Source organism: Olea europaea, chromosome 13 (genome assembly GCF_002742605.1).
Source record: "Olea europaea var. sylvestris chromosome 13, O_europaea_v1, whole genome shotgun sequence".
Taxonomy (NCBI): Eukaryota; Viridiplantae; Streptophyta; class Magnoliopsida; order Lamiales; family Oleaceae; genus Olea; species Olea europaea.
Genome location: NC_036249.1, coordinates 190,685 through 202,534, shown reverse-complemented (window position 1 = coordinate 202,534; position 11,850 = coordinate 190,685). Strand labels below are relative to the sequence as shown.

General features: G+C 30.8%; 1 protein-coding gene across 3 annotated transcripts; it reads right to left on the bottom strand.

Moving 5' to 3' along the window:
- Positions 1–6,186: 6,186 nt before the first annotated feature.
- LOC111407109 (rust resistance kinase Lr10-like) lies at positions 6,187–9,273 on the bottom strand. 3 transcript variants are annotated; one of them, XR_002705031.1, is made up of 3 exons: positions 8,788–9,268; positions 8,591–8,681; positions 6,187–6,474 (listed from the first exon to the last, which is right to left on the bottom strand). XR_002705031.1 is itself a non-coding variant. In XM_023036415.1 (2 exons), the coding sequence occupies exon 2, from the start codon at positions 7,505–7,507 to the stop codon at positions 6,896–6,898; it is 612 nt and encodes a 203-aa protein (XP_022892183.1). In that variant the 5' UTR covers positions 7,508–8,681; positions 8,788–9,273; the 3' UTR covers positions 6,187–6,895. The 3 variants fall into 3 exon arrangements, 2 of the variants coding, with proteins under 2 accessions (XP_022892183.1, XP_022892184.1); XM_023036415.1 differs by having other exon boundaries at positions 6,187–8,681; positions 8,788–9,273; XM_023036416.1 differs by having other exon boundaries at positions 6,187–8,678; positions 8,788–9,273.
- Positions 9,274–11,850: the final 2,577 nt, after the last annotated feature.

Here is an 11,850-nt window from a genome sequence, read left to right as displayed (position 1 = left end):
TCTGTGTGTGTGTGTGTATATATATATATAATTCATCAGCCAACCCTATTTTATTTTCAAAAGAACCCCACTTCTTCTCTTATTTCATCAACTTGTCTGCCTTGTATCAATTGGACCAGCCCAATTAATATATATATATAATTCATCAACCAACCCTATTTTATTTTCAAAAGAACCCCACTTCTTCTCTTATTTCATCAACTTGTCTGCCTTGTATCAATTGGACCAGCCCAATTAATAAGATATTTCAATTCAAGGCATTACTTTTTCCTTTTACTAAAATCTAATCTTTGATATGAATTTTATTTGTGCAACCAATATCCTCCTCAATTTCAAACTTGTGGAATTTAATCATAAATTTTAATCAATTATGTCCTTCTTCCTTTCTACTTGCTTCAAACAGGTTCGTCACTAAAATCAAAATAAAATTAACCCAAGTTAAATATAAATTAATAAATTGACGGCATATAAACTTAATAATGCGGCCTAAATAAATGCACAAATTTCACTTATCAAACACCCCCAAACTTAACTTTTGTTCGTCCTCGAACAAACACACAGACATGCAAAATTATTTGGTTAAACTGTTCAGCTTTTTACCTCAGGATTTGAAATCAGGGCATTAAATCTACAAACTATTTCACAGTCACAATACCAAACTAATATCCACTTTTTCAATGCAAAACCGACGTGTGTGTGTGCAAAACTAAGTAGACATTAATGAATTCACAAGTCGTTCCAATTCCCGACCCTCTGTGGTCAAATATATCTTTTCATCTCTCGTACGATTCACACGCCCCAAAACTTATTCTTTTTACACTCTTTTCCCAGTGTGTGATCTAAGATTGAATTTTTATCACTATCCTCACCTCTTCAATTCAGCTGGATGTCACTAGTTGCAAGCTAACACATCAATAAATAAGGATTCTCAAATTATTTGATTGCTTCGACTGCCAAAATTCAATTAGGTTAATTATCCTTTATCGAAAGTCAAATTCCCTCAAACAAGTGTTGGGACTTACAAGGCATTTAGTGCTTTTTTTTCTTGGCACTCCCTTTTAAACTTTTTAGATGACCCATGTAACAGGCTTTAGGCTGACGACTCCCAAGTCATCTAGGGCACCAGGTTTTCAAATACCCTTACAGGCTTAATAACCTGATTCAAAAAGGCTTCGAAGAGAACAATTTTTAGGACAATTTCATCTCTGATTGTTTTTTAAATGACTCTTGTAACGAGCTTTAGGCCGATGACTCCCAAGTCAGATGACTTTAGGGCTCCAAGTTTTAAAATACCCTTGCAGGCTTAATTGCTCGAGTCATAAAAGCCCCTTATAAAAATCTTAAATTTCAAAAAAAAAATATGCCGTGATTAGTGCAATGCCCCTTATCACACACCTATTCAAGCAAATCGACCTCCAATTTAAGATTTTCACCCAATTTTATCCTGTTCATCTCAGACAATCCACACAAAATTTTCACACAAGGAATCCACATTCACATCCGTATTTTCCTACAACAATAAGATCTTTCCAAATTGTACTAAAGTTGCTCTAAAGATAATTAGTTAGTATGGTTTTGGTAAAGCATCTATGTCCAACTAATTCAATCTATCAAGTGCATGAATCAACTTACTTCATCATAATGTCAAATTCAGTTCTAGTGCATGTATAATATTAAGTTTTGCAAAAGTTCAAGTTTCAATCAATCTAGCATACTTCATATCCACAGTTCATAAATCAACGCTAAATCTCAATTTAATCATCATTGTCAGTCAAACCGTCTAATCCACACAAGCACACAATCAAATTTATTAACTATACAACATTATAACTGAAATAAACGTTTATAATCTTTGCTCATTTTCACATTTAAGTCCTCAATTATTTTTCGCTATATTCTTATTATATGAAACTAAATAAATTATTATAACATCATAATATGTGTTGAAGTTCTGAATCCAAACACATTGTTAATAGACTAAAATTTTCAATATATATAGAGAATGAATGATGATGAAAAGAGTATGTTAAGGGTACATATAGAATTTCCTATCAATGGAGAGCATGTAAAAGGAATTGAGAGATGGTTATTTTTATAATTAATTATTAATGTAAATAAATGACGTAGGGATAGTTTTGTGTTTGTACATACACTATGTAATGAACATAATTAAGTCATTGTAACTATAAAAAAATTAATCTTTCTCATTCTAGAGTTGTTGCCAATGAAAGCAATTGTTGTGGGCTAAAAGTAAGAACTGTTGTTAATGAAAGTAATTTGTTGTGGGTTAGAGCTTTTTAAAACTCAAAAATAGTCTAAATGACGCTTGTGTGTGTGTGAATTTATTCGATAATTGTGTATGTGAATGCATTTATGTCGGACATTAGAGTTTTGGAGAAGTTGATTTGCGTGAGACTAATTCTACAAAAAAAAAAATTAAAAAAAAATGGTTGTTTTGATTTTTGACGAAATTTTTTAATATGCTAAAAGATGATGTAGTTTTAAGCTTGGTTTACAATTCAATATAATTTCCAATATAACATATTTAATCGTATGGAATTTCTATTTTAGATTTATCAGTTACCATAAATCATTTTAATTGTATATATACATCTATTTGGAACGTCCTAAGCACGTGTCAACTCAATGTATTATTGTCTCACTCATATTCATGCAATTATGCATTATTTTTTATTCATATATATGAATTTGTGAAGCCAAATTTGGCTAGACATTTATATGTCAGATCTCTTTCCAACACCACGACTCATCTTTGGCTTGATGATCTATATTTTAAATATTTCTAATTTTATAGTTTTTATTTAGTTGTTTTATTATTTATTAAACTACGATTTAATAATTAGTTTTACGAGAGATGGGGGGAAATTAGCATAGGTGTAATTATATGAAATTTTTGCAATTAGAATTTTGTTGAAACTTGAACAGCGGCCACTTTATATTGGTCTTTGACTGATTTTTATATTAAATCAAATCATTTAAGAATTTTTTGTTCATTTTTACTCAATTTTCGATATTAAACAAATTTTAAAGTTTTAATTATAATTAGCATATGCCGTTGCATCATATTGGTACCTGAGCTCAATCACATTCTTTATAAAGACATGTGTTGTATAATATTATATTTGCACAATATGTCCTACATTTGTTATACGATTTTTTTTTTTCAACATTGATTAATAAATAACTAAAGTACCATGTCAATGACTTAGCCCTTGTTTGGTTCTCCTTCTTTTCTCATTAAAATGAAAAATATGATCGTTATCCATCACATCAAGCTACCAAATTTGAATTTCTATCTCTCGTGTGGAGCTCGTAACGACTATATTTTTCATTCTCATTCTTCCAAAAATGAGAAACAAACGGGAGCTTATATTTTGTACACTAGAAACATCACAAATGAAGGCATCATTGTTGAAAACACTAATAAAAATGAGATATGATTCATCAATATATCAACAAATGAGTCAGTGTGTCGATTTAATTTGAATAGTATTAACTTTTTCTGTTTTGTTGGTTGCTAGCGTATATTTTTACTGTCGTATCTTATATTTGTTTTCGTATTTGTACGATTGATGTCACCAACCAAATATTGCGATTATATTTTTATAAAAAAACTAAGGGCATGTTTGAGCCCCTCTTGTTGAGTTAGAATGCATTTTGAAATAGTAGATTGATGGATAATGTGTAATTAAAAATTAAGAAAATTTTTTGAATTTGTATATATATTAATTTGTTAAAGGATGTGTGGTTGAAAAGAGGATATTGAAAAACGTATTTGAAAAAAAATGGGAATCAAATAAGGGCTAATTGCATTTGAAGAATAGTGGATTATAAAAGTATCCGTACTTCGAAAATGTTCCATTGAAATCTACATCAATAAGAACAACCCTGTTGAAGTTTTAAAACTGATTTTGTGTAATGAGGAGGTACTACATAATATCATAATTAGCTAATAGTTTTATTATAGAATTTTTACTATTGAACTAATAGGTTATTTTTTATATTGTTTTCAGAAAATATATTTTCGAGCTACGATTTTTAAGAATACAACCGAAAAGTTCTTTCCCATGCTTGACAAATGAAAAAGGTACCATTTTGAAATGGAAAAATAAGATCCATCAACCCTTATTCAACATTTTCACATTATATACATAATTTTTTTTAAAAAAAATAATTATTCATGTATATTTAGCTCTCGTTTGAGCCACATTATTGTAAAAATGAGAATGAAAAATATAATTGTTATGAACCCCACACAAGAGATAAAAAGTCAATTATGGTGGCTTGATGTGATAGATAACAGTCATATTTTTCATTTCAATGAGAAAATAATGTGGCACTTTAAAAATGATGGATAACGATTATATTTTTCATTTTAAGGGCCTTATTTTTTACAATTTTAATTTTTTCTTTAACAATATCACTTTTTTCAACTACTTTAAAAATCATATTAGCACTTCAAAAATATTATGCATATTATTCATTCAGTACATAAGACGTACAATGGATGTGTTTGTACTAGTATAATAAAAAGTTAATTATTATACTTAAACTAAATCAAGACAAGTTTTAATTTTTTTTTCTAAACAAAATAAAACAAATTGTTTTGAAGTAAAAAGGCATTTGGATTGGTGTTGATGGTAAAATGTAAACGTACTAACACTTTGATATTTGACAATGAATGGTTAAACTCAAAATCCTTCAATGCATCAAAAACAATTTTTGTGCATTAAAAGTCATTCGAATGCAACATTTTGATCAAACATAAAAATGACTTTTAAAAGTGATATTTGGATTTTAAAAAAAACATTTTTATCATGCAAAAATATTTAAAAAATCTTCCAAAGGTCCATGCACTTTAAAACTTTCAAATAGGAACAAATGAGGCAAAAACGTAAAAAACCACGCTACCAGAGCTGTCAACCACCCAAAGAGGCGGTTAATCGGACATCCTCTAACGATCCAGAATTTGACCGTTCTGATTTATGATTTTTGCTGTACAAACGGCTATATTGATCTTCCGGACAAGAGACGGTTGACTGGATTAGTTTTCCGCGAATACAGATTTTTTCTCGTTTTTGAACTCTATAAGTATCCTCACTTTTTCCATTCTTCACAAGATTTCCAAGTGAATTAAAGTGAGATATTTTTGTTTTAAGAATTCTTTGAGCTTTCATTTGCATTCATTTCATTTGTTTCTTTATATAAAAAACGTTGATTAATTCAAACTCATTAATCATCATTTTCATCAAAGTTTTTCATCTTTTTATATCATTCTTAAAAGAGTGGTATATTCTTGAAGAAAGTATTTGCACTTACATTGCATAAATCTTTCTACTTCTTCATATTGAAAAACTTTGATTGTTGAATTAAATTTCTTGAATCATTTTCTCATCAAAGTTTTTCATATCTCTTTATGCTCAACTTATTTATATTAATTTTCAAAGAGAGAGATATTCTTGAAGAAGTTCTTTGCACTTATATTGCAGAAACTTTTCAACTTCTTCTTATTGAAAACTTTGATTGATTGAATCAAATTTGTAAAATTATCATATTCATCATGTTTCTCATTTCTCTTTTAGTACTTGATTTATTGTAATCATTCATTAAAAGAGAGATATTTCTTGAGAAGATTATTTAAATTTACATTGTATTTAATTTTTCTTCATCTTCTCATTGAAATATTTTGATTGGTTGAACTTAATTTTTAATTATCATTTTCATCAAAGTTTTTTATCTAACACTTGAGCTATAATTTGTTACTATTCATTGAAGTGTTAGCCTCTCTTAGTACTTAATTTGTTTTGAATTATTTATCAAGAGATGATTTTATTGTAAAATCACTTTGATAAAGTATGGATCGTGTTGACACTACACCAAAAAAAGGCTTTTGCAACGGTCAAAAAACGATGCAAAAAATCTTTTACAACGTTTTAGCGTGTGTTGCGAAGTTCAATGTTGCCATTGAGGGAAGAGTTTTTGCAACGTTTAAAAGATAGTATTTTGCAACGTTACAAAAGATAGTATTTTGCAACGTTTGACAAACGCTGCAAAAGAGAGGCATTTGCAACGTTTGACAAACGTTGTCGTAGATCCCTTTTTTTTATTCAGAGTGATTCACATATATCAACCACAAAACATGAAAGAAAATAACTATATAAAAAATAATCATTATTAATTGAACTCTAAAATGTAACAATATTCGTACAAAATCCAGATCCAAAATTCTAAAACACCTAAAAATCCATTACATTTTTCAAAAAAAAAAAAAACCACTAACTAAGTAGTGTGTGAAACCACCCCATCGACCTCCATTCCTAGATTTTCTTTTCAAAATTTTATCGCATTGATTTCACTTCTCTTTTTGGAACTCGACTGTAATCCACGTATTTATGGTACATCTTTGAGAACTGCTGCTGCTGTTGTTAAGGGATTGGATCTAGGTAACTGGACCTGTAAGACATTGTAAATTCAGCACATTGATGTAAAATCACATTGCAGTACTTACGACAAGCACACGCATCTTCAAGGTAAAATATATGCATGGAACGACATAGTTAAAATGCATTTTGTATGTGTGATTCTGATAATGTTTACCTTTTACATTTTGAATTAGAACATCCCATTTGATAACATACTAAATTCATGAAAACAAAAGTAAAACTGAAAACTACGACAAAAAGTACTAGTTTTTAATCCATAATAGAGCCAACATAAAGGAAGATGATCATTCTTCTACCTATGATGCTATTTTAAACATATGTATTACATAGTATTCGCCACAGAGAGGGCAATATACTTCTACTTGTAAAAAACCACATCTTATATGTTATGGAGCAGTCAAATAGTTTAAGTATTTAATGCTCTCACTTCATTACTCAGATTCTGAAATGATTTCAAGTTCGCTGCTGAATATTCTACCACGCGAAGTTGCTGCATTCTGTGTACCATTTGTTGAAGTGAATGGGTTACGGGGCATGGAGGGAATTTCTTCCGATTCAAGCATTTGAATTACAACTTTCATGGAGGGTCGCTCGACCGGATACCACTGAATGCACCGAAGTCCCGAAATAGTTAGGTTTCTAACAATCTTATTGTCGCTCTCTTTCTCAATTTGGATAGCTATTTCTTCTTCGTGCTCCAATTTATTGTAAATCCATTCTGGTAAATAAACTTGACTTTTGTCTTGCCCACCAACATCATTTTTTTTCAATCCTCCAACCATCTCAAGAAGCAACATCCCAAAACTATAAACATCTGATTTATAAGAAACATTCCCAAAGTTTCTTGAGAAAACCTCCGGCGCAATATAACCAGTTGTACCCCTTGGTGCAGTCATGGACACAATAAATACCAACCCAGAACAAACCATAAATTCAGCATCTAAAGCTTTGTGTACCAATAAATGCAACGGTAATAACAGCATCTTCATGAGGATAACTAATATATGATTTATAAATCCCAGATAGCCATATTTTTTTGACATTCTTCTGTTCTAATTAACCAATGAAACTTCCAGCACCACTCTACAATCCCACTTTCTTCGGAATCACACACCTTTAATGGATCAATTTTGTTTAACTCACTGCAATTCTGAGTTATAAGTCAAAATTAATGAGCATTAATATTGCCTTTAGTTTTTGGAAGTGGCAGACATTAATATTGCTAATGGGTTTGATCACGGGGTGAAAAGGAACCTGAAGCTTTAAAGAATCTTGATAGTGATTCAGTTCCATCATCATTAGCGAATGATGTTTCTTTAAATATTTCAATTTTTCCATTCAGATTTTGATCTTAGTTCTTCTGCTTTCATTGCCTACTCTTCTTAATTCATTTTACATAATGAATTTTATTGTATTTAATAAATGAATTCTGCTTTTGGTTTCCAGATATCACAAGTGAGCTCCAAAGATGCATGTAACTGCTGGTAATTTTTACACTTAACTTTGGTGTCTGGGTTAAGCTAAAATTTCGTTCTTTTTACCTCGCAAGCTGGTTTAGTCTTTTACTTGAGGAAAGGAACACAGAGAGGAGACTTGTAATTCAATCTGTTTCTTTTTAAGCCAATCCGTACTTGAAAATTTTCCACTTCCCTTTCTTTGCACTAGTACACAACACACTGACATGCGTGTGCACATTGAAATCTACATTTATGCATCTCTTTGCTGGGGTTGAGCACTTCTCCAGATGGAGATCAAAGAGGAAAAAGAAAGATCATTACACGAAAATCCTCCGATACTTATGACATTGAAAACAACTTCCTCCATTCTCCCACATCAAATGAATGATATAATCTAAATACAGCCCCAGACGTAGAAAATATTTCCTCTATCATACATAAAATTTATATTCATAGATGCATTCAACAATAAGAGACTTCAACCGGGACTAGAGAATTATTTACTTCTAATTATTAGCTTAGAAGACCATTTCCAACTAATCAACTCCCAACACAAAATTCGTGGCTACCAAAAGGACTAGATAAAATGGGGAAATTGGGGGAAAGTGGAATAGATTACATAATGTTTGCACAGAATGAGGAAATTGAGGGAAAAGTAGAATAAATTACATAATAGTTTGGTAGATATTGGTGCACCGAACAAGCTACAATTTGTGCCGACTGCTTAATCTCGTCTTCAAAATCACGGGATCATCATCTACTGAAATTCAAAATTCATAGCAAAAATAGAAAAAGAAGAATGAGAATTACAATAATTACTAGACAAATTAAAAGAATATTTAACACGCTGATTAAGTGGAGGTTACCTGGATCAATAATAGCACTAGCACTTCCAACAGATGACACGGAATCGCAATCAGAAAACAACGAAGAAGAAGAACGGGACAAGCTATTACTGAACTGCCGATTCACAGCATGGTAGAACCCTAACACTGGAAAAGCAGATGACAATTTTGGATCCAAATCGGGCGAGTCAAAGTTAAACCCCAACTGAAAGCAACCTCGGAGCTCTTCCAAATCATCATCTGTAACACTAAATTTACCACACCGTAGCTGATAATTTCTCTTCCGATTAGTCCACGCCTCCTCTCTTACAGTATCTGGGGACCACAAACTCTACTTGCGTAATGGTGGAGGAGCTCTGGAACAGTGGCCGGTAGTCAGTGGTGGAAGGCGGCGAGATGGAGAGGCGAGAGAGTAGGAGTACAATTCGTAGTTTGAGGAGTATTACCTCTGCCCCTTTTTTTTTCGTTTTGTCTTGTCAGTTCAAAAAGGAAGGGTATTGAAGACGACATGTTTTGCAACGTTTTTATAAACGTTGCGGAAGACAAACTTTTTACAATGTTTTATAAAAGTTGCGAAAGACAACAAATTTTGCAACAATTTATAAACGTTGCAAAAGGTAAAATTATTCGTAACACTAAATAAACATTGTAAAAAGGCGACACTAACAATATTTACTTAAAAAATGTTGCCAAAGCTAAATTATATTTAGCAATGACAACATTCACGTATTTGAATGTTGCAATTGACCCCTTTGACAACATTTAATTAACAAATATTGAGGTCCCATAAAACTCAACTTTGTAAAGGATCGGTGCTCCTTGTTTGTAAGTCACCGAAAGCATTGTAAAAGGTTGGATTGTACCATAAGTCAATCAACATAGTGAAAAAGGCCTTGCTCGTGCCGAGAGCTTGGAAACGGAGAACGTAGATCATTGTTTTAAGTCGAACCTCCACAATTATATCGTTTGCATTCTCTCTCCCTTTTAATTATCGATTTTATACTTGTGTTTATTATTTGAATTTATCAATTTAGTCTTCACTTGCTTTCTTATTCGTGCCTATTTCTTTAATTGACATATTTACTATCATATTAGTTTATATTTAGAATTAATTTTTGAAAATATTTTAAAAACCAATTCACCTCCCTTTTGATTAGTCATCCTGGGCTTTCAACTATGACATTTTCCTCCTAAACTCACTTTCCTTCTAGATCCTCAAATTATGCACGTGACGACATATTTTCTATCATTAACATCTTCAGGTGTTCGGCCATCTCCTCAATTGTTTTTGCAACGGACATCTTTTTTCTTAAGTGACGATGCTAAGCGGGAAAAACCCCGGCCTATAACTTTTTGGGTGTTTCTTCTCGTTGCTATTTTGGATTAGCATCGCTATTCACGGGATCATCATTGCCATTGTAACACTGTGTTCTTCTTTTCGTGAATTTCCACATATTTATGATATTGTGAAATGTTAAATTGAATGTTAATTTATCGTTGTTCTGACTAACCATGTTTTGCAGTGGAATATACCTTGAACACTCTAAAAGATAAAGGTGTTAAATAAAGTTAATTATAATATGCTTACAATTGAGTTAAACCTACAATACATGATATTTTATTTATTTTATAGTAAGCTTATAATGTTATTCGTTATTAAATAAATTGAACATATAAGCTTGACCTTATCAACATTTATATTTTTTTTTCTTTAATTTAAAATTCATTCTAGCTATTTAGATTGGTTTTATAATTGGAGAGTATAGAAGGAATGAAACCAACCCCCTGTCAAATTAATGAATTTGCTAATTAATTAATTAGCACAATACTACCCTTAAATAAATGCCCTAAGATAAGAAAGAAACCTTGCACCTTCCTTGCATAAGACTGTGTTCCTTGTAATCGTAAGAACATTTCAACATGCTAAGAAAAGAAAATTTTAAATCAATTTATTTCTACCCATGTTTGCTTTACGTTCTTGGAATTCTTGATCGCTGTTTCACGCCTCTCATTAAGGTACTAGAACGGTTAATTTATTTTAATGATTTTATGATTCACGTTATATTTTATGATACAAATGGACACGTTCTTTTGTTCAATAATAAATATCACTGCAGGTTGATAATTCGATAAATGAATTAAATCATGTGGGGGAGTTTTGGCCTGTGTTGCATTTATGAATCTTATGTATAAATTTAAGCATGAAGGAGAGTTTAAGTATTTAAACATGAATTCAATGATAATATATTTCGTCAAAGATAAAAAAAAAAAAAAAAAGAAAAAAAAAATATATATATAGATATGCTGCATGATTTCATTTAATTGTTTTATTTGTTTTACTTCAAGAGTTATGTACATGAGGTATCGATTTTGTTTCAGTTTGCTAAAGGTTCTATCCATTTGGTCCATTTAAAGCAAGAGTACTTTGATAAGTAATTTTGGAATTTATGTGAACATCTCGTGACTAACGGCATAATATCATAAAAATACAATAGAAACTTGAAGTGTTAATTTCAGATGCTCTATTTGAAGTATCAATTAATCTTAACATCTATGTTTTGGTACACATTTTTTAAAGGTTGTTTTAGAAATAATAATATTCTTAATCCTTATTCATTAGAATATTTAAAATATTAAAATTCATTGTGATTATTTAACACGAGTGATAAAAGTGCAAATTTGTGTGTATATTTAGAGCTTATTTGGTAGGGATTTTGATAATTGATTTTTTGACTGTTAGAGATAAAGCGGATCCTATCTGTGAGAGAAAAATTCAAAAATAACGGCCGGAATAATGAAATAACAGTAAAAAAAAATTGATTTTAATTGACTTTTAATCCGTAACAAACAATCACTTAATTTATGTAAAATTGGCAACTAACCAAACCCAAGATATCAGCCTATTTTTCATGAATAATATTCCTTGCACACTCCATGTTGTACATGGAGTTTGACATTGTTTGCACATTCAAAAATAAATGGGCAGAAAAGTGTTTTTCATTTTAAAACTGGCCATTCATGTTGCGACAAGTAGCCCAATGTCAAATTTAATGTCAACAAAAGTGTACATATAACAAGATTGAT